Below are 26160 nucleotides of genomic sequence, written 5' to 3' on the forward strand. Positions count from 1 at the left end.
GTGTTTTTCAGTTTGCAATTATCATTAAGAATCGATCAATTTTTGTCAAATGACAAAAATCACCGTATAAAAAAAAATAAAAAATTTGAAGATTTACAGTTTCAGTTTTACATTCACAGCTTTACATTTTTTTCTACATTTACCATTCGTCCCTATAAAAGCTTTATAAGATGGGACTAGGAAAGTAAACAAAAATAATTGGTTAAGGACTACACTCCGAAATTCGAGTTAATTTTAAAAGTATTAGGGTTTTAAGTTTGGGAAGTTTATCACTGCGAACAATAATATCAGATAGTCGGTTGTAATGTAACTCTAAAAGGTTTATGTAGATCAAACTGCCGCCTACATTGATTTATTACTAATGGGATATGGGCTCTAGATGTGTCGAGAAACTTGGAAATTGAGCTGCATGAGAAATGGCTAGATCGAGTCGGCTGTTGATGCTGATAAATAATAAATGTAATTCATAGGGTCAAGACCACTCTGTCACTGTATATAATTATTCCAATAAATTTCCCGATCGTTTCTATGGCAGCTATACAATATAGTCGTAAATTTTTCATGAAAATAAAACCGAAATTTTAAAATAATAAACAATCGGTTGTTCTTATAGATATGCACACAAGTGCTAGGCAGTGCACTACTGCAGGGACTTAATAGCTAACAGATCTATCTTCTCTATATAAGTGTTCATGTGTGTACAAAAAAGGTAGCATATGGAAGGCTGTTGGGATTTTCCCACCAACGCAGGTGCATGAGTATCCAGAGTAAATAAGTACACTTAAGCCGTTTAGGATTAATACATAAGTTTATTCTAGTCTTGAATATACATACATCTATATGAAGAATAAAAGGTATGCGCAAGATTGACTGCTCTTTTCTTGATACTTTCGCCTCAAATGCCAGAAAATAAAGTGTGGTCGGTTACAATGGCCAAACGATTCCCAGATGGGGTTACTAGATTGCAGAGATCTGCATTGAGTATGAGCGGTCCGGATCGATCAACAACGCTCAAGACGATCACAACTCAGCACAGAAGATCGCCATAACATGTTCGATCGATCTTGGCGCACAATACTAACGATCTCGTTCAGTTAGCTTGATTGCTCTGCTTCCTGATTCAAACTGATTTTTTGGTACCGGTATGATGATCGGAACTAACTGATACAAATGACTTCAGTTATTTCTTCATAATTTACTTGTATAACTAAAATTTATGTAATGCAGAAAAAATCGTAATATTTAATGCTTATAATTAATAAACAAACAGTTTGCGTCCGAGATTCTGCTAAATTTCGTCAGACTGGAGCTCTCTGCTAGATTGGTACTTTGAATGAGGTGCTTAATTCGAACAGAGGCCAAGAAATATAGAGGAATGTCTAAGTTGTCGGCCATCCCAAAACTGTTCGAAAATGTCATTACTTCTCATTTGCAACACCTGTGTAGGTCAATTATTTCTCTATGCCAACATGATTTTATTAAGCAAAGATCAATAACAACCAATCTTTTGGAGCTCACTTCCTTTATTATAAAGGGTTACCGAAAAACCTTTCCATTGAACGCGAATCCTCGGCAGCTTTGAAAGAGCTGCAAAATACAATTCAAAATTGTCTCACATCACTGCAAATTTCCGGCCTTTCTACTAAGATTTGGGACTGCCTTCTGGTTTATTTGTGCTCCACGAAACTCCCAAAGCTGACGCTTTCATTATGGGAGCAATCCATCCAACAAAAAAACGAAATTCCTACGTGGCCGAACTTGATTCATTCCTAACGGAGCGCCATAGAACTTTGGAAACTATAAATTCTCTTCAACCTTCTACGTTACACCTCAGTCCGTCCAAACCGACAAAATCCATCGTGGCACCGCGAGTACTAAAATCCTTTAGTGCGCGGATTTGTCCCATATCCAAAAGATGCGATTTGTGTTCTACAGAGAACCATCCAGTGCATTTTACACACAAAACAACAAGCACGCAAAGTTTGACAATTTTTTGCGCCAATTTTATGATATTGCAAAGTGTCTCAAACAACTGACTTTTATGGATTGGCAACAATACAGAGCTGCCATCAAAGGCAGTTTTTTTCAAATTAAGATATCTAGATTTGATAAGTATGGACCATTCATAAAAATTTATTAGGAAAATAAATAGGTTTATGCAACAAAATCGGGTTTTTACACACAGTGCAGTGAGTTTGTAATAAAGTATATAATAAATTATCTTAATAAAGCTATTTATGTTATGTCCTTAAATAAGCTGCTTTTCTGGTTTGAGATATTCGAAAAAGTATTAAAAAATTTTGTATTTCATAATTTAGAAATATGTTGATGTTGTTAAAAACGTTTTAAAAAAAATGCATTATGGAAGATTGCAATTCAGTTAGGACGCCTCTACCCACTAAAATAAGTAATGATGCCTTGTAATCTGAAAAATATGTGAAACATCATGTAGGAATTTTATTGGATCTTTAATATGCATAATGTTGTGTACACAAACGGATTGAAGATCTGAAGTTATAATTTAAAAGAAATCTCAATCTCTTATGGGGTATTTCGATTCTAATTGGGCTGGAAATTAGACTGACAAAAGAAGTACTGAAGGATATCTTTTATACAAACATACAATATTGTTTTCTGTGCGTGGAACAGAGAGACGGCCAAGAAGACCTTAAAAAAGATAAGGCTCCTTCTCGGTTCTCTCCCTCTCTCTCTATGAAACCGAGATTTTGTTCCCCTATTTCTTTCTTTGTGCACATGCGTAACTTACTTGCTTGCAGACAACGAGAGAGTGCGGTTGTGAAAATAAACACTTTAAGCTATAATTAAAGGAACTTATTATTTGGCTAAACGGGCTGGAATAATACTTAGGTGTTTAATTTCTTTAAAATTCAAATAAAAATATTCCAAATTCAGATTATTTATAATTAATAATAAATAAACTGTAGCTGTATTTATAATAATAATTTTCCTTATCACTGCTCACGTTTCTCTTTTAATTATACAAACTGCACAAGTGAATAGGTAGAAGATTCCAAATTAACAAATAATACATTAACAAAGAAAGATTCATTCAACAACATTGGGTAACGGTATCTAAGCATGTAACTAAGCTCCGCAAATATTTTGAGCTTATTAAAAGTATATTTAAGTTAGATATTACACTTCAAATACTCTTGTATACTTTTATAAATATTGATGATATTGTTGAAGATTTGTTGCATTTTGTAACTATTATAGATGTTTTATTGAAAAGTTTGGTGAATACTTCGATCGCATTATAAGATTGCCAGAACTCTTTTGAACATTTCAAAACAGCATTAATGCTTCCAACTTTACTCCAATTCTATGACTTCCGAAAAGATAATATGCTTGCATAATGCCAGCTTTTTTAACTCAAAAGTATAATGGCCCGCAATGTTCTCTTGCATATGAGAAATTAATAAATCAACAACAGAACAGGAATTAGCTGCAATCCACTGAGCAATAAATGACTTCAAATCACTTCAGTCAAAACAGATCACTTATATATTTGCAATGGTTAACAACACATCAATTCTCACACGAATGAGGGTTGACTTGGAAGAGTACGAATTTAAAAAGTAGTACCATCAGTAATTAAAGTTGTCATTATTAAATATTGAATAATTAGGAGAGATGAACCGGAACATGCTTCTGTGCGAAGACAAAGTGAACAAGCAAACAGTCCCGACATCCCGACACTATGAAAAGCAAGGCGGTAAATCTAATTATGTTAAGAGGTGTAATTGTGGATACGATCTGTCTACTACCTAAATCGGAAGAAGGCAACGTATACGCAGTCACACTTAAACATACATAAATATTAGAAATATAACATCCACTTCGCACTACCAGACAGTTGGAACCGTAAAAAAATATATAGAATAATTAATAAATTCATTCGGTCATATATTTTATTAACAACACTGATTGGGACATTTAGATCACTGTCACTGGACAAAGATAGATCGACTCGCCTGTTGATTCCGATCAAAAATATATATGCTTTATTGGGTCGAAAATATCTGATTTATTGCGTCGCAAACTTCTGACTAAAATAATTATACCTTGCAAGGGTATAAAAAGGAGCAGGCATGCATCCATTTCTTAATCAGAATAATCCTTTTATACGAGGCGCTAGTCTTTTGTTTAAATTCCTAATTCTTAAATGTATTTCTCTTTGAAGAAAAATGCTTGTCGGAGAGGAGGCTAGAAGTAGGCATGAGACTGAGGTGTCTAGTAATCTAGTAATAGGTACTAGTTCTGGTTGTATGGGGACTAAGTTTGCGAACTAAGACTATCTATAGGTATAATGTAGACAAACTCGGCAAAGAAAATCAGCATGAGGTCCCGCTATATGAAGTCAAATGGGTGCAGATATGTCTGTTGAATTAAAAGTTTACCTTTTTCCTCCACTCTTCAATATTTTAATTTGGGTTTCGGTAAAAGTTTTGCTCAGAGACACCTCAAGTTCCCTGTAGTTATCAAGCTGCAGGCGTAATGATACCACTCACTACATTCTTCCTTAGATCATGGAAAATTTGTACTATTTTTTTTATTATATTTTTTGATTAACTCAATCACATTGTGAATAAAAGGAACAAAATTGGACACAAAACCTGCTAATTAAAGATTGTTTTGTATGTATTTCAGCGTTTAATAATGATTAATTATATTATATATAAAATATAGTTTTTTTTCTCATACGATTAAATTTTATTTTATTTTTTAATTTTATCAAAATTACAAAATTATTTTGTGCTATGTATAAATGTACAACTTTAATATATTTCCTTTTATTTTTATACCCTTGCATGGTATTATAATTTTGTCAGAAGTTTGCAACGCAGTGAATGAGACCTTTCCGACCCTATAAAGTATATATATTCTTGATCAGCATCAACAGCTGAGTCGATCTAGCCATTTCCGTCTGCCCGTCTGTCTGTTTCTACGCGAACTAGTCCCTCAGTTTTAAAGCAATCTGCATTAACTTTGCATATAGTCTTCTATATACTCTCACTGCTATATATGTCGGAACGGCCCGGATCGGACGACTATATCATACAGCTGCCATACAAATGATCGACAAAGTTTTAGAAAAAAAACATAAAGCTTGGCTCTTTTTCAACATATTTTAATAATTTTAAAGATATGGTCATTTTTCTATTATTTCAGAATTTCTTTTTTAATTTTATGAAAATCTGACGACTATATCTTGGGAAATTAAGAGAAAAAATTATAACTTTGTTGTTTTTCAACGTATTTTCATCTACTCTGAGATATGAGTTTTTATTATTATTTCAAAATTTTTGTATAAATTTTATGAAAATCGGACAACTATATCATAAAGCAGCCATTGAAACGATCGGTAGATATAGAATGTAAAGCTGGGAATGTATAACTGTAACTGTCAAACTGTAAACATAATAAGTATATATATATATATATATATATATATATATAACTTTTATATATTTCTTTATATTTTTTTCTATTTATTCACCTAGAATGGCTGGATTCTTAATGATCCAATTCCAATGATTAAAGATCCAATAGCAAACTGCAAGGGTATACAAACATTGGCGTGCCGAAGTTAGCTTCCTTTCTGGTTTTAGGACCATAAAAAAAATTTAAAGAGACTTCCCCAATTCTGTAATAATTAAAGTTAATTAACTTTAACTTTTCTTACCTGTGGAAATTCATCATAGTTTTTGCCGACACATGTTTTTTTTACAGCATCCTTAAACTCCTGATTAGATATTTTCCCATCCTTTAAAATACAAGAACACAGAATAATAAACTTTTATTAATTATATGTTTTTCGTTATATATAAATTAAATTTTTGATTTGTGAAGCGATAGTAAATAACAACTGACAGTTAGTCATATAAAGGATGCCAATTCATCCTTTATATGACTAACTGTCAGTTGTTATTGCTTTTCTTTCAGTCTACATCTAATGCAAGAACAATATGTTTTTTTTTTTTGTACTATGTTTTTAAACTACGTTTAATATTATATAACAAAGCTACATTTTAAGAGCTAGAAGTCTTGCATCGTCAAGTACCGCGCAAGGACCCACTTCGAAGTCCAGCTTCTTTTGTGCCGCTGTACTTGCTAAAATAAGATAAGGGCGCAATGGGCATTTGCAAATGAAAAAAAAGATAAACTGACGACGCACAGTAGCGCCTCTCGAACAAAAGCCGCACAGTAGCGCCTTTTCTCATTTAGCGTTGCAAAAATCATATCTTTTGAACCAAATAAGGTAATCGAATAATTTAAACGGCATTGGACAGGTAATTGTTGTAAAATGTATATATGTACTGCATAATGTACCACGCCCACAAATACGCCTTTTTAAAGGGTATCAAAGTGAAAAAATAATTTTTTTTCAATGAAAACAATTTTTAAAAAATATTTTTTATTTAAATTTTAATGTTTATTTTTATGTATTTGCTTAAATAAAAATAATTTGAAAACAGAAAAAAATTTTTTTTTAATTCAAAGTGTAACCGCCACGCGCTACAGTTAGTATATTTCTTGGAATGTATGAAATTGTGTCGGTATTTTGGTATATTTAACCCTGAGTAGTTTTGGTTTATGTCGTTGCATTTTCGCAGACGCAGCTCGACGCAGCCGATGAAAGTTAATTCTGATCCAGGAAAGATCCACGGAACTTGTAGTCATAGTGTAGTCAGTGGCTTTCATTGGCGTCAAAAGATATAGACTACTTTAGGCAGAAAAAGGTGAAAAAAATGGACACCTGGCAGGTAGCGATTTACCTGTAGAACCCCAAACCAAAGTGTCGTTTTTTTAGGTTCTTTAATAGTTTATGAATGTATCTATCATTTAAAGTAAAAACCATGACCATTGGTTTTATGTTTTTTTGTAATATTACCTGAAAGTCGACCAATTTACACATTTTTTTTTTGTATGATGCAAAAAACGAAACAAAGTTCAACTTTAAATGCTCATAACTTCTAAAAAAAAAATCTTAAAATTGATTTTATTGCAGATTCTGAATCCTTGTTAAATTTCATGTCGAATAAGTATGGTTAAAATCGTTTTTGCGAACATGACTTTTTTGATTTTTGCAACGCTAATTGTTCGAGAGGCGCTACTGTGAGCCGTTGCAAAAATCGAAAAGTCGTTGTCGCAAAAATGATTTTAACCATACTTATTCGACAGGACATTTCCCATGGATTCAGAATCTGCTGTAAAATCAATTTTCGGATTTTTTTGTAGAAGATATGAGCATTCAAAGTTGAACTTTGTTTCCATTTTTGCATCATAAAAAAAAAAAAGGAAAAATTTGTTGACTTTCAGGTAAAATTACACAAAAACTATAGTACCTATCGCCATGATTTTTGCTTTAAATAATAGACACATTCATAAACTGTAACCCAATCCAAAAAAAAAGGGGAATTGGGTTAGGGCTTGCACAGGTAAATCGCTACCTGCCAGGTGTCCATTTTTTTCACTTTTTTTTGGCTAAAGTAGTCTATATCTTTTTTGGATGGGCTGAGCCACTATACACACTATAACTACGACCTTTGTGGATCTATTCTGGACCAAAATCAACTTACATCTGCTGCGTCGAGCTGCGTCCCCGGAAATGCAACAGCATAAACCAAAACTACTCAGGGTTAAATATACCAAAATACCGACTCAGCTTCATACTAACCATAAAATATACTAACTGTAGCGCGTGGCGGTTACACGTTGAAATAAAAAAATTTTTTTTTTTCAGTTTTCAAATTATTTTTATCTGAGCAAATACATAAAAATAAAGATAAAAAATTAAATAAAAAATATTTTAAAAAAATTGTCTTCATTGAGAAAAAAATATTTCTTTACTTTAATACCCTTTAAAAATGCGAATAAGTGGGCGTGACAGATTTTCCAATACATATGTAAATTTTACAACAATTACCAATCAAATGGCGTTTAAATTATTTAGTTATCTTATTTTGTTCAGAAGTTATGATTTTTGCAACGTAAAATGAGAAAAGGCGCTACTGTGCGACGGTTCTCTGCCGTCGTTCGCTTGTGGACGTGACAAAGAATAAGAGTGGGAGAGTAATATGCATGGACAATATACAAATGCTCGCTCAAATACATGCAGAAAGTGATAACCCAGACCAAACCTCTCCCGAAAATATAAGCAGTGCTTCGATGAAAGACTCACAGCAGAAATAAAACTATCCTCAACTTTTTATACCCTTGCAGGGTATTATAATTTCAGTCAGAAGTTTGCAACGCAGTGAAGGAGACGTTTCCGACCCTATAAAGTATATATATTCTTGATCAGCATCAACAGCCGAGTCGATCTAGCCATGTCCGTCTGTCCGTCTGTCTGTCTGTCTGTTTCTACGCAAACTAGTCCCTCAGTTTTAAAGCTATCTGAATGAAACTTTGCATATAGTCTTCTATATGCTCTCACTGCTATATATGTCATCATTTTTGGAATATGGCCATTTTATATAATTTCTGAATTTTGGTAAAAATTTTATGAAAATCGGACGACTATATGATATAGCTGCCATAGGAACGATCGGGAAATTAATAGGAAAAAAATTATAGCTTCGTTGTTTTTCAACGTATTTTTATCTACTTTGAGATTTAAGCTTTTTTTATTATTTTAGAATTTTGGTATAAATTTCATAAAAATCGGACAACTATATCATATAGCTGCCATAGAAGCGATCGGTAAATGTATACAATATGTAAAGCTGGGAATGTAAAACTGTAACTGTCAAACCTATACTTATTAAGGTTGTTGTGAGTGTTTTCAGCATTTAAATCTATAATATAAACATCAAAACCAATCTGCAAGGGTATACAAACTTCGGCGTGCCGAAGTTAGCTTCCTTTCTTGTTCATTCATAATACAAATGCTTTAAACTTAGCTATTTGTACTTTTGCTCCTAAGAATTCCGCTTCTAAGCCATGTGACGCCTGTTTTTCGATCTTTATACCCTTGCAGGGTATTATAATTTCAGTCAGAAGTTTGCAACGCAGTGAAGGAGACGTTTCCGACCCTATAAAGTATATATATTCTTAATCAGCATCAACAGCCGAGTCGATCTAGCCATGTCCGTCTGTCCGTCTGTCTGTCTGTCCGTCTGTCTGTCTGTCTGTCTGTCTGTCTGTTTCTACGCAAACTAGTCCCTCAGTTTTAAAGCTATCTGAATGAAACTTTGCATATAGTCTTCTATATGCTCTCACTGCTATATATGTCGGAACGGGCCGGATCGGACGACTATATCATATAGCTGCCATACAAATGTTCGATAAATTTTTAGAAAAAAAATTATAACTTAGCTGTTTTTCAACATATGTGCACTATTTTTTACATATGACTATTTTATATTATTTCTGAATTTTGGTAAAAATTTTATGAAAATCGGACGACTATATCATATAGCTGCCATAGGAACGATGAGGAAATTAATAGAAAAAAAATTATAACTTTGTTGTTTTTCAAACTATTTTTATCTACTCTGAGATATAAGCTTATTTTATTAGTTCAGAATTTTGGTATACATTTTATGAAAATCGGACAACTATATCATATAGCTGCCATATAAACCGATCGGTAGGTGTAGGGAAAATGTAAAACTGGGAATGTAAAACTGTAACATAATAAGTATAGCTAAAATGCAATGAAATAATATCTGCAAGGGTATACAAACTTCGGCGTGCCGAAGTTAGCTTCCTTTCTTGTTTTTTTTTAATTTTTCTTATGATCGCTTAAGACTTAGCAGTTTTCATTTTTTAATAGTAATAAGATTAAGTATAAGGTATTATTCAAAATTTTCAGTTAGCATTCGACCTTCATCGAGTGCAGACGTGCCTACGGACGACCGCTACGCGGGGTTTATTCTCGAAGTGTTTTTTCATGGTGAAAAAGTAAATTCGGAACTCTAAACTACGTACTATGAGTTAGGCCAAGCCCTACAGTACGTATGACATACGGACACTAGTGCGTGAGACGTGTTTTTGAGCTGCAAAGTTCATTTATATGGTGCCACGCGTAACAAGCTCAAAATAATGAGCGGCGATCAAAAGAATGAGCGTATAAGCTCTGTAAAACAAAGAAACGGTTGTTTCGCTTACTTCTCAACTCGCGATATCAAAGCAGAGAAAACGTCTACCAAGCTCAACCCATCTCTACTGACCGCCGATGGCAAGAGAGCGCAAGTGAGCTCTTGCTCACCCGCCCTACTCACTCCAACACCTACATCTTGGAGCTACGAATGCCAAACCCCACCACCACCGGCTTCGATGGAAGACGCACTAACAATAAGCAGTGCTGTAATTTCTGCAAACGCAGCAAAAGCAACAACTGCAATTAAACCAACGAGCCATATTGCAAAATCGGTGCCAACGGACGCACCGCCAAATTCAATGGTAACAAAAACCGTGAGCTCCGATAAGCAACAAGCGGTTCCGGCCATACAGACTGGCATGGATCGCTACATCCAAATTAAGCGTAAGCTCAGCCCACATAACGCGGTTGGTAACAAACCTAAGATCAACCGTGTCACCAACAGCTAAGACCCAACCAACTCCAACAGATTTTCCCCGCTAGCAGCTGATGAGAATAACCAAGCAGAGCCGGAGCAGGAGACTCAAAAACAGCCAAAGCCCCCACCTATTTATATTAGGGAGAAAAGTTCAAACGCCCTGGTCAAAAAAATTGTTGCGATGGTCGAGGACGGAAATTTCATGTTGTCCCGGTTATTAAAGGGAACATTTGCGAAACCAAAGTTCAAACCAAATCAGAAGGACACTATCGAGCTGTGTCTAATTAACTGCAGGAATAAAAAAGAACTTTTACACCTACCAACTAAAAAGCATACAAGGACATTCTGCACCATTCGGTCAGACTGCGTAGTCTGTGGAGACTTTCACAACTCCGCACACTGCCCTGCGAACAAAGAAGACCCCAATACGAAAAAATGTGGAAACTGTGGAGGAAACCATACAGCTAACTACAGAGGCTGTGTGGTCTACAAGGAGCTGAAGAGTCGCATGCGACGAGCGACAGCTACACGCCAACAAAATACACAAAATGTGTATTATAATTCAAAAACTACTCCAGATGTATTTTTTGCCAAAGCAGCCAGATCTTTTTTTGGTCCGCTAAATGCCCCCACGGGCATCTCCTAAGCCGAAGCCCTACGGACAGGTATGCAAAATCCACTCCCCTCAAACTCAGTAAATGCTCAGCAGGCCCCAGGGCAGCCACAAAACAACCTGGAATCCCTGATGGTGACCATGCAACAAAGTATGATGGAGCTCATGCCATTTATGAAAACGACCATGCAAACGCTCGTCCAGAATCAGAATATGGTGATACAGATACAGCTACGTATATCCACGTGGAATGCAAACGGCGTCTCACGGCATAATCTTGAACTAACACAATTTCTAAATGAAAACCACATCGACGCCATGCTACTGGTTGAAACGCACCTCACAAGCAGATACTACTTTCACATAAGAGGTTATATCTTTCACCGCACAGATCATCCAGATGGTAAAGCCCACGGCGGGACCGGCATCCTTATCAGAGAACGCATCAAACCATTTTCACCAAAGGTTTGCAACAAATTACTTGCAAGCTACGTCCATAAAAGTGCAGTCAGGTAACGGCAACCTTTGCATTGCTGCTGTCTACTGCCCACCTCGCTTTACAATCTCTGAAGGCCAATTCATGGACTTTTACAACTCTCTTGGAGATCGTTTCATAGCTGCAGGAGATTACAACGCCAAGCAAACGCATTGGGGATCCCGGCTCGTGACCCCCAAGGGAAGATAACTATATAACGCTCTCATCAATGTGAGAAATAAACTGGACTACGTCTCCCCTGGTAGCCCCACCTATTGGCCAGCAGACCCCAGAAAGATACCTGATCTAATTGACTTCGCGGTAACAAAAAACATCCCACGCAATTTAATAAACACCAAGGCACTTCCGGACCTTTCATCAGATCACTCGACGCTGTTGATAACCCCCAAAAAATCAAATTCAAAACGAACCAGCAGATCCAAGAAAAGAGGCGTCTGCGACGGGCGTGGCAAACCAATAGATCGCCATGCTCAAAGCAACGTCTAAATGAAGCCACACGCAAACTAAGCCGGGCCCTGAAGCAAGAACTCCCGAACTCCCGAATTGTGCTATTGAGATCATCTGTAAAATCTTCAATGGGCTCATCAATTTGGCTTCAGAGAAAAGCATGGAACTATCGAGCAAGTTAACAGAATAACATCAGAAATTCGCACAGCCTTCGAACATCGAGAATATTGCAGCGCGATATTTCTCGGTTTCTCAAGCATTCGACCGCGTCTGGCTCAACGGCCTCATGCACAAAATAAAAACACTTTTGCCGGTATACTCTCAAAAATTACTTGGGTGCAACGCAGCAACATCCGGCACCTATTCAAGCTGGAGTTCCACAAGGAAGCGCACTTGGGCCTACCCTATTTGTCCTATACACAGCGGATTTCCCCACAAGCGACCAGCTAACATTATCCACTTTCGCCGACGACACTGCGATCATCAGCCGTTCCAGATGCCCAGTCCGTGCAACAACCCAGCTCGCCAACCACCTCAAGGTAGTCGAGAAGTGGCTATCTGGTTGGCGTATTAAAATAAATAAACAAAAGTGTAAGCACATAACGTTCACTCTCAACAGACAAACATGCCCTCCGCTTCACCTGAATAGCACGCAGATCCCCGAAGTCAACGTGGTAACGTACTTGGGCGTCCACCTGGACAGACGTCTAAACATGGCGAAGACACTTTGAATGCAAGAAAATTCATCTAAAACTAAAAGCCAGCAGCCTCCACTGGCTCATAAACTCCCGATCGCCCCTGTGTCTGGACTACAAGGTCCTGCTCTACAACTCCACACTGAAGCCAATATGGACGTATGGCTCCCAGCTCTGGGGGAACGTGTGCAGCACCAATCTAGACATCATACAGCGCGCCCAATCAAAAATCCTGAGAACTATCACTGGGGCACCATGGTATATTCGCAATGAACACATCCACAGGGATCTCAGCATTCCTGCAGTTAAGAACGAAATAGAAAAACAAAAAGCGTCCTACAAGAAAATTATTGTTAGTCTCATAAATGAAAAAAAAAAATTTTTTGTAAGTCAAAATTTTGTCAAATTTCAGAGTTATAAGGAAGAGAAGAACTACACTGAAAAAATGTACATGGTCAAATCGATTCTGTTATGATCAGTTATGATATGGACGAATGCGGACTCGGAATAGTCAAAGATATTTTGAATATTGAGAAATACAAATTTGGCACCACTTTGTTTTTTTTTTTTTTTTTTTGAAAAACGTTTTTTTTTGTTTATTTTGCTGTGAAAAAAAAAACTTCTTGGCCTATCGAAAAGATCCTAGTCTATTTCACGTCTGCATGTATTCTGAATATATACTGCAAGTTTTAGGGCAATCGGTTTTGTCGTTTTTGAGAAATCGTGTTGATAAGTCGTTTGTCCAGTCCAGTATAGATTAGATAGTGTGTCAGAAACTTGGTTCATTCCAGACTTAAATAATTCATTAACTGCTTGTGATAGTTACAATGTTTATCGTTCTGACAGTATGTTAAATATGCCAGAATATAAGGGAACGCCATCTCGCATACGAAATGGCATTGCATGATTTGCATCTTGTAAATTCTAGCACACCCACACAGTATATCACAACCTGCAATACACTTTTGGACATATTTCTAGTAAATAACGATCTTCTCTTTTTATACCCTTGCAGGGTCTTATAATTTCAGTCAGAAGTTTGCGACGCAGTGAAGGAGATGCTTCCGACCCTATAAAGTATACATATTCTTGATCAGCATCAACAGCCGAGTCGAACTAGCCATATCCGTCCGTCTCCCCGTTTCTACGCAAACTAGTCCCTCAGTTTTAAAGCTATCTGAATGAAACTTTGCATATAGTCTTCTATATACTCTCACTGCTATATATGTCGGAACGGGCCGGATCGGACGACTATATCAGCTGCTATACAAATGTTCGATACATTTTTAGAAAAAAACAAGAAAGGAAGCTAACTTCGGCACGCCGAAGTTTGTATACCCTTGCAGATATTATTTCATTAAATTTTACCTATACTTATTGTTTAGAGTTTGACAGTTACAGTTTTACATTTTCTCTACATCTACCGATCGGTTTGTATGGCAGCTATATGATATAGTTGTCCGATTTTTATAAAATTTATACCAAAATTCTGAACTAATAAAATAAGCTTATATCTCAGAGTAGATAAAAATAGGTTGAAAAACAACGAAGTTATAATGTTTTTTCTATTAATTTCCCGATCGTTCCTATGGCAGCTATAAGATATAGTCGTCCGATTTTCATGAATTTCTTACCGAAATTCTGAAATAATATAAAATGGCCATATCTAAAAAATTGTGCAAAAATGTTGATAAACAGCCAAGTTATAATTTTTTTTCTCAAAATTTATCGATCATTTGTATGGGAGCTATATGATATAGTCGTCCGATCCGGACCTTTCCGACATATATAGCAGTGAGAGTATATAGAAGACTACATGCAAAGTTTCATTCAGATAGCTTTAAAATTGAGAGACTAGTTTGCGTAGAAACGGACAGACGGACGGACAGACGGACAGACGGACAGACGGACATGGCTAGATCGACTCGGCTGTTGATGCTGATCAAGAATATATATACTTTATAGGGTCGGAAACGTCTCCTTCACTGCGTTGCAAACTTCTGACTGAAATTATAATACCCTGCAAGGGTATAAATATAACTTGGCTTTTTAAGATATAGCCATTTTAGAATATTTTAGAATTTCGATTTTAATTTTATGAAAATCGAAAGACTATATCTTATAGCTGTCATAGGAACGATCGGGAAATTAAGAGAAAAAAATTAGTGCTTTGTTGTTTTTCAACGTATTTTCATGTACTCTGAGATATGAGTTTTTGTTATTATTTCAGAATTGTTGTATAAATTTTATGAAAATCGGATAACTATATCATAAAGCAGTCATTGAAACGATCGGTAGATGTAGAGACAATGTAAAGCTGGGAATGTAAAACTGTAACTGCCAAACTGTAAACATAATAAGTATAGGTAAAATGTAATAAAATTCTGTTTTGTGTGTTTTCAGCATTTTATTTATTTTACGTATTTATACATATAAAACATTTATATACTTTCTTTTATTTTTTTTCTAATTATTTAACCACAATGGCTCGATTCTTAATGATCCAATTGCAATCTGCAAGGGTATACAAACTTCGACGTGCCCAAGTTAGCTCCCTTTCTTGTTTTAGAATATTATTGCCCCAAATCCTGGGACATTATAGTAAGCGGAACTCGCAATAGTTTTAGTGGGATTGTAGTAGATGAATAAAATCCGGAAATAAGTTGGCAGTCCTTTAATAAATATTTTCTGAACACTTGCCCACATACCCGCTGTTGCATTGTATTTAAGAGCCTCTAACTCCCGTTGTTTTAAATAATTTGTTTGAACTTCTTGATGCATGCGTTAAATGAGCTTACACCTTAAGGGGGGATATACATGTAAACGGTCAAATTTGAGTCATTTTTCATTTTTTTTATGTAGAAAATAGTGAAGCAGTCGTGGTGAAACTTTTGAAGTAGTTAAAAGTAGCATCGGAGATGATAAAAAAATTTTGTTATAAACAATATTTTACAAAATTGCGGACCTATGCCCCCCTAAGGAGGGGGGCAAAGTGCAGTCCTCCAGATAAACAAGGAGGCAGAGGACATCCTTTATCCCAGATACGGGAAGATGGCGTGTGGCATGGGTAGCGTATACCTGCGCCTCATAAAGCGCCACCCCGGGGATAAGGATGCCCACACCCTGAAGGCAGATGTGGTGGACATAGGTCTGGAAAACATCGTGGATGTCGACCGGGAAATGACGCTGGATGAGTCAGACGAAGGAGAGGACGGTGACCTGACCGTAGTAGTCAACCCGTCGTATGGAGGTGAGGCCAGTACCCATGACACTCGGGGTGCTGCTCAACCTCCACAAGAGGAAGGTCGCGTCGGCAGAACTCATCATAGCCATGGAGCAAGGATCCGCCGACATAGCTTTGGTCCAGGAGCCATGGATCGCCTCAGGCAATGCCATTGCCGGACTGAAGCCCGCAAATTAAAATTTGCTCCATCCACCAACGGTAAGCAGGAATAGAACCGCCGTACTTGTACGGAAGGGTCTACACGCTAACCTTATGTCTCACTACAGCTCTGATGACCTGACCGTGGTGATGCTAGAGAGCGGGAAAAAGCGCCTTTTGGTAGCTTCCTGCTACATGGCACACGACAGGACGGCCCCACCAGAAGAACTCATGAGCTTGGTAGAAGCCAGCCCGAAGGACTAGCAACTGCTCGTGGGTGCAGACGCCAACGCGCACCACTGCGTATGGGGGAGCCCCGACATAAACGACAGAGGTGAGTCCCTCTTAGACTTTATACTCTCAACCAACCTGAGTATAGCAAAAGTGGGGGAGGAACACACCTATGTAGGTCCCACCTCCTCAAACGTGCTAGATCTTACTCTGGTAAGGGGACAAGCTACTTTGGTATCAGAATGGAGAGTCCTTGAGAGACCATCCTTCTCAGATCATAAGTACATACGGTTCCAATACGCATTCGAATACTCTCCAAAACAATCAGTCTTCAGGAACCCCCGGAATACTAACTGGGGAAAGTTCAAGGAGACTATCGCGACACGGCTCGCGATCCCTCCGGGCATAGTTGAATCCGCGGAAGACATAGAAAAGTCACTAGAGACCCTCTCCAAAGAACTGCTGGATGCGTACCACGCATCATGCCCTATATCGGACACGAGAAAGAGGACCAGGCCACCCTGGTGGAATAAGGACCTTTCACTCCGACGCAACAAACTCAAAAAATTCTCCAAAATCGCCAAGCAGGCGAAAGATGATATCATCAATGAGGAATACAAAGTCCTACTTAGGGACCACAAGAAAGAAATACGCAAGGCGCAGAGAAACTCATGGAGAAACTTCTGCTCCAATATAGACACTCGTCCCCCGCTATCAACTTGTGGATAAAAAATCTTCTAAGTTGCCGGCGGGTACAATCACATTGGGGCACCGCTTTCATGGTAAGAGGAGCGCACAAAGGCACGCCGCAAGGTGGGGTTCTGTTGCCCCTCCTATGAAATCTGGTGGTAGACGACCTAATCAAGAGATTCGAGAGGAAAGCACCAAAGATAACAGCTTATGCGGATGACATAAGCATAATTATCACGGGAGTCTGTCCGACCCTCAGCTCGATCATGGAAACAACACTCAGGGAGATATGTGAGTGGGCGGAGAAGGTAGGACTGAATATCAATGCGGATAAGACGGACCTTATTCTCTTCCCCAAGAGATACAAGGTGCCACTATGGATCCCCCCGAAAATTAACAAAACCAGGCTGACCCCGAAAACACAAGTCAAATACCTCGGCATTGTACTTGTCGAAGAGAGGGTAAAAAAGGCCACCATAGCGCTATATGCATCCAAGAAGATGCTTAGCAGCACATGGGGCCTCTGACCCGGTCTAATGCATCGGGTCTACATATCGGTGGTGCGTCCGACTCTGCTGTATGGAGTCTTAAAGTGGTGGCAAGACATGGAGAAGAAAACGTATAATAAGTTTATGGAGAGAACCCAGCGGCAGGCACTGCTCTGCATATCAGGGGCGCTGAGGTCAACCCCCACCAAAGCACTCGAAACCATACTCGGTATATGGTATATCCCCTAGATATCCAAGCGAAACTGACAACAGGAAAGGCGGCACAACATCTGGTTCCATCTGGAAACTGGTCGCTCCAAGGTTTCGGGCACAGTTCAATTGGTCGAGACATGAGCAGCACATCTGACTACATGATACCCAGAACGTGCCCGGATATAAACACAACAGTATTTATGGGACCAAATGACTGGAAGTCAGGCCAGGACCATGCTCAATACCTCAATATATACACCGACGGCTCCAATATGGAAGGAGGAGTTGGCGCGGGCATATACTGTTCAGACCCTGAAATGAGGCTGTCGTATAAGCTACCAAGCTACTGCAGTATATTCCACGCGGAAGTATTCGCCACCAGAAAAGCAGCAGAGCTTGCGCAGAGCATAAACCGTCCACATGAGGCGGTCAATTTGTTCGTAGACAGTCAAGCGGCGATAAGATCCATGCAATCATCAGCGGTCAGTTCCAAAAATGTACTGGCAAGCAGGGAGTCACTAGATAGCCTGAGCACGACTAAGTCAGTGAGGATCTACTGCGTTCCCAGCCACCAAGGCATAGACGGTAACGAAACCGCGGACGAACTTGCAAAGGAAGGCGTAGGACTGGCGAGTGAAAGAACAGGAAACGTCCCTATCTCCCTAAGAACACTCCAAAGCGAGCTAGAGAGACGGGCTGACGCAAGTGCAAAAAGAGTAAGTAATTCCGCAACCTGCAGAATATCAAAAATCATGTGCAAAGAGCACAACGAGAAACTCACCCACTACGTGCTGCATCTTCCGCGGAAGGACTGCAGAATGTTAGTGGGTATTCTTACAGGTCACTGCCTGTCTGCTGTACATGCAGTCAAGCTGGGTATTACCGACAACGCCAAATGCCGGAAATGTGATGAATACGAGGCAATCGAAACTTTGGAGCATCTAATTTGCAAATGTCCGACCCTAACGAAGGCAAGAATGAGATACCTAGGCTCTCCAGTTCTGGCATCGCTAGAAGATGGCTCCAGGAGGAAGCCAGGCGAACTCCTTGCCTTTGCGAAAAACACCTTGATATTCAAGGATCTCGAAACCCGCATAAATAGTCTCTAGGTCCATCCAGGAGTTTCCCCGGATAGCTATGGGCCATATTGGCCTATGTGCGGCCCCTCGAGGGCCGTCCGGCCTAACCTAACCTAACCTAATTAATCAATCAATTAATCCTAAATACTTTTTTATCGTTTTTTTCTCTCGAATAAATATCTGCAATCGTCCAAATTACTCAATCTACATCCTTCTTGCATTTATTGTTTTATTATTAAAGACGAAAATAACAAAAACTCTGCATTTCCGTTCAGTATATATTTTAGTTGGTCAAATAAATTTCGATTCTCGTCGCATCTACTTCAAATAAATTTTTGCGTGCAATTCGCTACTCAGATCGTTTTCACCGTCTCACATTTCTACATTTTCAACTTAGTTGACGGTACTGAGATCGATTAATTCCACCATCTACCATCCGAATTCTACGGCATGTTCTTGCAATCCATATTTGTTTCGATTTTACCGTCTCACAGTTCTACTTCTTCGACTTAGTTGACGGTACTGGGATCAAAAAATTCTACCATCCGAATTCTACGGTATATTCTTGCAATCCATATTTGTTTCGATTTTTACCGTCTCACATTTCTATTTCTTCGACTTAGTTGACGGTACTGGGATCAAATAATTCTACCATTCGAATTCTACGGCATATTCTTGCAATCCATATTTGTTTCGATTTTACCGTCTCACAGTAATACTTCTTCGATTTAGTTGACGGTACTAGGATAAAATAATTCTACCATCCGAATTCTACGGTATATTCTTGCAATCCATATTTGTTTCGATTTTTACCGTCTCACATTTCTACTTCTTCGACTTAGTTGACGGTACTGGGATCAAATAATTCTACCATTCGAATTCTACGGCATATTCTTGCAATCCATATTTGTTTCGATTTTACCGTCTCACAGTAATACTTCTTCGATTTAGTTGACGGTACTGGGATCAAATAATTATACCATTCGAATTCTACGGCATATAGGGTCTACCCACACACCGTCAAAGCGCTTTCACCGTCAGTTGAACAAACGGTCCATATGGTTTTGCCGTTCCGAATTTTCCCAATGGACCGCCGTTACAACGCATTAAAATCTAACCACGGTTTGTTTGGCGATAGTTAGGCGATAGTTTTTCGGTGCAACTCTGAAAATTTGACCATCACTACGAAAGTGTATACACACTTGGTGGGGAACAAATGAGATATGGAATTTAAAATGTGGCGCCAAAGCTACAAGCATGCCCAAAATAGTTGTTGGCGTTTTTTCTGTATATTCTTGCCCCAATATGTCCCCAATTGTTACTATTTAATATAAACCGCCTGCCTCTACCTTATTTTAAAGATTTTGGATGCCTATACCACCTATAGACACTCTTCGGGGAATTTGCTCTTTGTTAGAGAAAAATCATTAGAAAAACTAAAATTCCTTGTCATTTAATTCATTTAAATTTAGTGCGGATAAATTCTGATGCAATCTGTGCCTTTTGCTGTTGTACAACAGCCAAAATAGTTGGTAAATGCTCCATTTCAAATTTGCAACTGCCAATTCGACAGTCTTTGTTTACGTTTTCATGAGCCACAGCTGATCGATCAGCTGTTCGGATGGTGAATGCGCTTTGACGGTGTGTGGGAACACGAGTTTTACTTTTTTTTTTAAATTCCAAACGCTCCTCACAAATGCGCTGTGTGGGAAGACAGTAATATTCTTGCAATCCATTTATTTCGATTTTACCGTCTCACATTTCTACAGCTTCGACTTAGTTGACGGTACCGAGATCAAATAGTTCTACCATCCGAATTCTACAGCATAGTCTTGCGAACATTCTTTATTTTGGAAATTCTGCTCAATCCAGCAGCTTCAGTCACCTGCCCTCTCTTAAGGATCGTCGTACCTGCCATGGCGTGATGTTCCTGCATAAATTAATAAATGGATATATTTTTTCCAGTAATCTTCTTAAGCAAATACGCTTTTCAGTTCCTTCTAGGCCATCACGTTACTTTCGGCCTATAGCTTTGGATATTTGTAAAACTAATTTCGAGGCACACGATCCTTTTCGCGTTTTATGTTCGCTTTACAACGACATGTACTCTCTTTTATATTTTGAAATGTCATTAGACTTTAACAAAAATAATATTTTAAGACACCTATCCTTGCCTCTGACCACCTGATGTGAGTCGGAGCATATCATTAAAAAACACTCCTTATCCGGTCTGAGGTAAGGATATGGATTCAAAATGGCAGATATTTGCTATTCTTAATAAATAAATAAATAAATAAATAAATAAATAAATAAATAATTAGTTGGTCAACCCTGCCCTTCAAGGATTCAGAGCACAGTGGGGGCATTCGAGGAGTTCGGCTCTCGTACGGTTTCTGAGGAATGAGATTCGCTTGATGAAGGAGCCCGTTCTCAGAGACACTTATGACTCAGTGATCCAAGAATATATCGATCCTGGCCATATGAAGCCGGTGCCTCCGAATATCGACAAAATAAATTTCTATCTACCCCATCACGCAGTATTCAAGCCCGAAAGTGCGACGACGAAAGTTCGCGTAGTCAACGCATCCAGTCATTCTTCCAATGGGAACAGCCTTAATGACATCCTGTATCCAGGGCCAGTCCTGCAGTCCGATCTCACTCTTCAAATCCTGAAGTGGCGGACGTTTAAGATCGTTTTCAATGCCGATATCACCAAGATGTATCGGCAAATTCTCCTAAACAAAGAACACACCCCGTTTCAGAGAATCCTCTTTCGAAATGACTGTTCACGCCAGAAAGGCGCTTAATTTCGGGAGGCAGTGTGATCCCGAACGCTCTCCTTTTCTCTCCCTCTTCCTCCGGACTTCCAGTCCAAAGAGCTTCCAATCCGCTATCCCTAGCTTTAATTTCTTTGTATTGTGTTAGTACCAATTTACTTCTGATCAAATAAAGACATCGACGCCCGTCGCGTAACACCCCGATAAGTCTCCGTGTTCTTATTTCGAGTGCATTTCAGCTTAAAGCCGCCCCCCTCCAACATTTGGTCCATCAGAGCCGGATTTCATCCACCAGCAGCTCCGGTGGCTTTAACACCGCTCCAGATAAGTCCATTACATTATTGCTGCCGGTCATACAGTTAGGTTTTGCGAAACTCAATTCGTCTTAACTTCTCTGTATGATTATTGTCTAAATCCAAGTCCGATTGATCCGACACACGGCAGCATAATTTCCAATTCCAAATTCAAAATAATTCGGTTTCCAAATTTTCTACATTTGTGTTTCTGTGTGTGTTTAAATAAATAAATAAATGCAATAGCCACAGTGAGAATTTAATTGCAATAGTTCTCAATTCCTCTTTAATAACTGTGTTTCCGCTAGCATTTATTTACATTTACATACATATTCAATCCAGTCCACTCCACAAGACTACAATCGCTGTCAACATTGACATTTCCCCAAATCGAGAAATTATATCCAAATAATTTCTATATAAGATCTACGGGTTCCAAAATTCCGAAAGTGTTTGTTTAAATGAATGCCTAAGCCACAGTGAAACTTTCAGTTCCGAATTGTTTTAAATTCCTTTACGTTCGCTGTGTTCCGCTTGCATTTATTTACATTTATATATGCACATACGTACATATTTCCACTACAGTCCACACTACTGATCTCCTACTACTTCCTCAACTTCTGAGTATACATAAATATATCCACATATTTATAACAAAAAAAGTAAAACAAAAAGAAAAACTACTAATACAGTCCACGTCACTCCGAAATATAATATATAAATATATAACCCAATATATGAACATTCCTAAACGTACTACATGCTACAATTACTGTCCGCAGCTACTACAATTATAAATTGATTTAATTCATACAGATATTTGTTTATTTCCTCCCTTGCTCTATCCTGAGCTGAACTCCACCTAAGCAATTAAATATACATATGTACATACATACATAAATCGCCTGCAAGTCGTCGCTCCAATATTTGGCAATTTTTTCCGCCTCTCCTTATCTCCGCTATTTTGCACTTGCATACGACAAGTGCACAAATATACACACACACGTATTGGTTCCAAAATACAGCACCGGTCAATCGAATAAGACCAGACAAATAAAATAATTTTAAATTATTTTTCAAAAAAAAATTCCAACTAACAGATTAAGTTAGAAATCCAAGTGTGCTTCCATACGCATTAGTGTGACCATATTTTCGCTGCTGACCGGAATTATTGAATTTATTCAAATATTCCCGATTTAAATTCCATACGGGAAAAATACGATTTTCCACAATTAATTATATATAATAATTATTTCAAAAATAATTATTACGAGTGCGATTGGTTCCTAAAATCCCAATCCAACTTCGACCTATAAATTATTTTGTAACATATACATATTTATAGTAAAAATTATAAAGAAATATCCAGAATGGCTCCTTCAATTTTAGACAAATTTACTTTGATCTGTGAGCGTTTGAGTCACTTCGAGTCCAGAGTCTGCAATCCAGCAGCACCCACTCCATCCAAGTACTCTTATCAAATCCATCTCGACCAAGTCCGAGCGCTATGGGACAAGGTCGAGACAGAGTACGAAGCTTGTTCAGAGCTAATTTCAGTTGGCTTCGAGGGCGCTGCAGACACCTTGCCTATCCTTAAGGCAAAATACGACGACACCTATTCCATTTATGAAGGGTGTGCCGCTAAGTTCATGGAACAGATCAATACGATCTCTGCTAAAGCAGCTCCAGTCCAACCTCCTGCGCCCCAAAATTCCTTTCCGTCTGGCTGTCGGCTTCCCCCGTGCGAAACGGAAGTTTTCTCGGGCGATTATCTTCGCTGGCCGACTTTCCGGGACCTTTTCACAGCGGTCTATATCGACAATCCTACGCTGACCCCTGTAGAAAAGTTGTTCTATTTAAATGCCAAGACGAGTGGTGAAGCTCATTCCATAGTTTCAAATTCGCCACTGACCAACGACGGTTTCCGCTCAGCATGGAAAAACCTATCTGAGCGTTTCGAAAATAAACGCGCGTTGGTAAACAGCCAACTGAAGAAATTGTTGAACATTCAGTCCATTGAACGTGAGTCCTCGGCAGCCTTGAAGGAGCTGCAGAATACAATTCAAAATTGCCTCACATCCCTAGCTCTGTCCGGCCTTCCTACGGATAATCGGGACTGCCTCCTGGTTTATTTGTGCTCCACGAAGCTTCCAAAGCTGACGCTTTCCTTATGGGAGCAATCCTTAACAAATAAAACCGATATTCCGTCGTGGCTAGAACTCGATTCTTTCCTTACTGAGCGCCATAGAACTCTGGAAACCATCGATTCTCTCCAGCCTCCTACGATATGCCTCCGTTCGTCTAAACCGACAATCTCCAACCAGTCGCCACGAGTACTACAATCCTTTAGTACGCGGATTGTTCACTTATCCAAAAGATGCGATTTGTGTTCTGCAGAGAACCATCCAGTGCGTAAATGTCTACGCTTCCTCCAAATGACGATAGAAGATCGTACTTCATACATTGAGAAAAAGCAGTTGTGTTTAAATTGCTTTGCAAGCGGTCATCCACTCCGTAATTGCACAAGCGCCCACAGCTGTCTTACTTGTCACGGTCGGCATCACACATTGTTGCATCCAAGCAACACTTCATCCAGTGTTCCGAATCCTCGTGATGACGCACCACAAATTCCTGCACCCATCCAAAGAATTTCCTCGTTCTCCACACGAGTGACCACTTCTGCCGATTCCAATTACTGGGTTCCGTACGACGACAGCAAGAGCAGACGTTCCCGAGGTATTTTATCCTACCAATGCCGAGTCTGCCAAGGGAACCATCCTCTTCGGAAGTGCCACCGTTTTCTCCGGCTTGATGCGAAGAAACGGCTCCAGACAGTCATCGACAGGAAGTACTGCGTCAACTGCCTGGCCCACCACCATTCCGGAGGATCCTGTCGAAGTAGCGACCGATGCCAGTCGTGTGGACAGGATCACCACACCCTTCTACATGCCGACGAACGCTCAGCGTTATCCTACGCTTTCCAGAGCTAATACTTCCTGGTACTTTTGCTGCGTATCCTCGCAAGGGGGGGGAGAATGTTCACGCCAGAAAGGCGCTTAATTTCGGGAGGCAGTGTGATCCCGAACGCTCTCCTTTTCTCTCCCTCTTCCTCCGGACTTCCAGTCCAAAGAGCTTCCAATCCGCTCTCCCTAGCTTTAATTTCTTTGTATTGTGTTAGTACCAATTTACTTCTGATCAAATAAAGACATCGACGCCCGTCGCGTAACACCCCGATAAGTCTCCGTGTTCTTATTTCGAGTGCATTTCAGCTTAAAGCCGCCCCCCTCCAACAATGACCAAGGGGATATATCCGACTGAGCTTCAGACGGTCACGTTTGGAGTGAATTGTGCCCCTTTCCTGACCCTACGAAATTGCAACAACTGTCCGACGATGTCAACGCCCAATATCCACGGGCGTCGCATATAATTTCAAACTATATGTATGTCGATGATGTGCTAGCAGGAGCCCATACAGAAGATGAAGCTATTTTAGCCATTCAGGAGTTGCGAGCAGCTCTGACCTCAGCTGGATTCCCTCTCCGCAAGTGGACATCGAATGAACGTGCACTCCTTAAAGCACTTCCTAACTTTCTACTTTCAACTGATTTTCTTGATCTCGAAGAGGTCAGAACCACTAAGACATTGGGATGAATTCTATTTTGTCCCAACTTAAGTAACCATACATGCAAACTATTCGAAACGCGACGTCCTATCGCAAATCGCAAAATTGTTCGATCCAGCTGGGTGGCTCTCCCCATTTGTGGTTCAGGCCAAAATCCTGATGCAGGATATCTGGTTAGCCAGCATCGGATGGGATGAGTTTTTTCCCGGAGAACTGCTACATCGCTGGCATGATTTCCTTCGGAGCTACAGTTTCCTCCACCAAGTCGCATCCCGCATCGGGTACAATTTCAACCGGGAGTACATGTCCAAATCCATGGTTTCTGTGAAGCTTTCCAAAAGGCGCAGCGATTTATGTTTGCATCCAGCGTGATGGAATCATTTCATCAAATCTTCTGACGGCAAAGACCAAAGTCGCTCCGGTAAAAACCGTCTCGCTCCCGCGTCTGTGTGGAGCCGTCCTTCTGGCAGACTTGTGGACTGCAATTCTGCCTCAGATTCCTTTCGGTCGTATAGAATCTTTTCTATGGACTGATTCCACTATTGTGCTGGCATGGTTGAACAAGCCACCATGTCAGTGGACAACCT

General features: G+C 39.2%; 1 protein-coding gene across 1 annotated transcript in view; it reads right to left on the reverse strand.

The window, feature by feature from the left end:
- The window catches only part of LOC108081518 (sarcoplasmic calcium-binding protein, alpha chain), a 137984-nt gene that overhangs the window by 17317 nt on the left and 94507 nt on the right, over nucleotides 1–26160 (reverse strand). Inside the window, exon 4 of the mRNA XM_041777452.2 lies at nucleotides 5708–5788. Coding sequence (XP_041633386.1) covers nucleotides 5708–5788 — 81 coding nt within the window. The remainder of the gene's footprint in view (nucleotides 1–5707; nucleotides 5789–26160) is intronic.

This window comes from Drosophila kikkawai, chromosome 2L, assembly GCF_030179895.1.
Source record: "Drosophila kikkawai strain 14028-0561.14 chromosome 2L, DkikHiC1v2, whole genome shotgun sequence".
NCBI lineage: Eukaryota > Metazoa > Arthropoda > Insecta > Diptera > Drosophilidae > Drosophila > Drosophila kikkawai.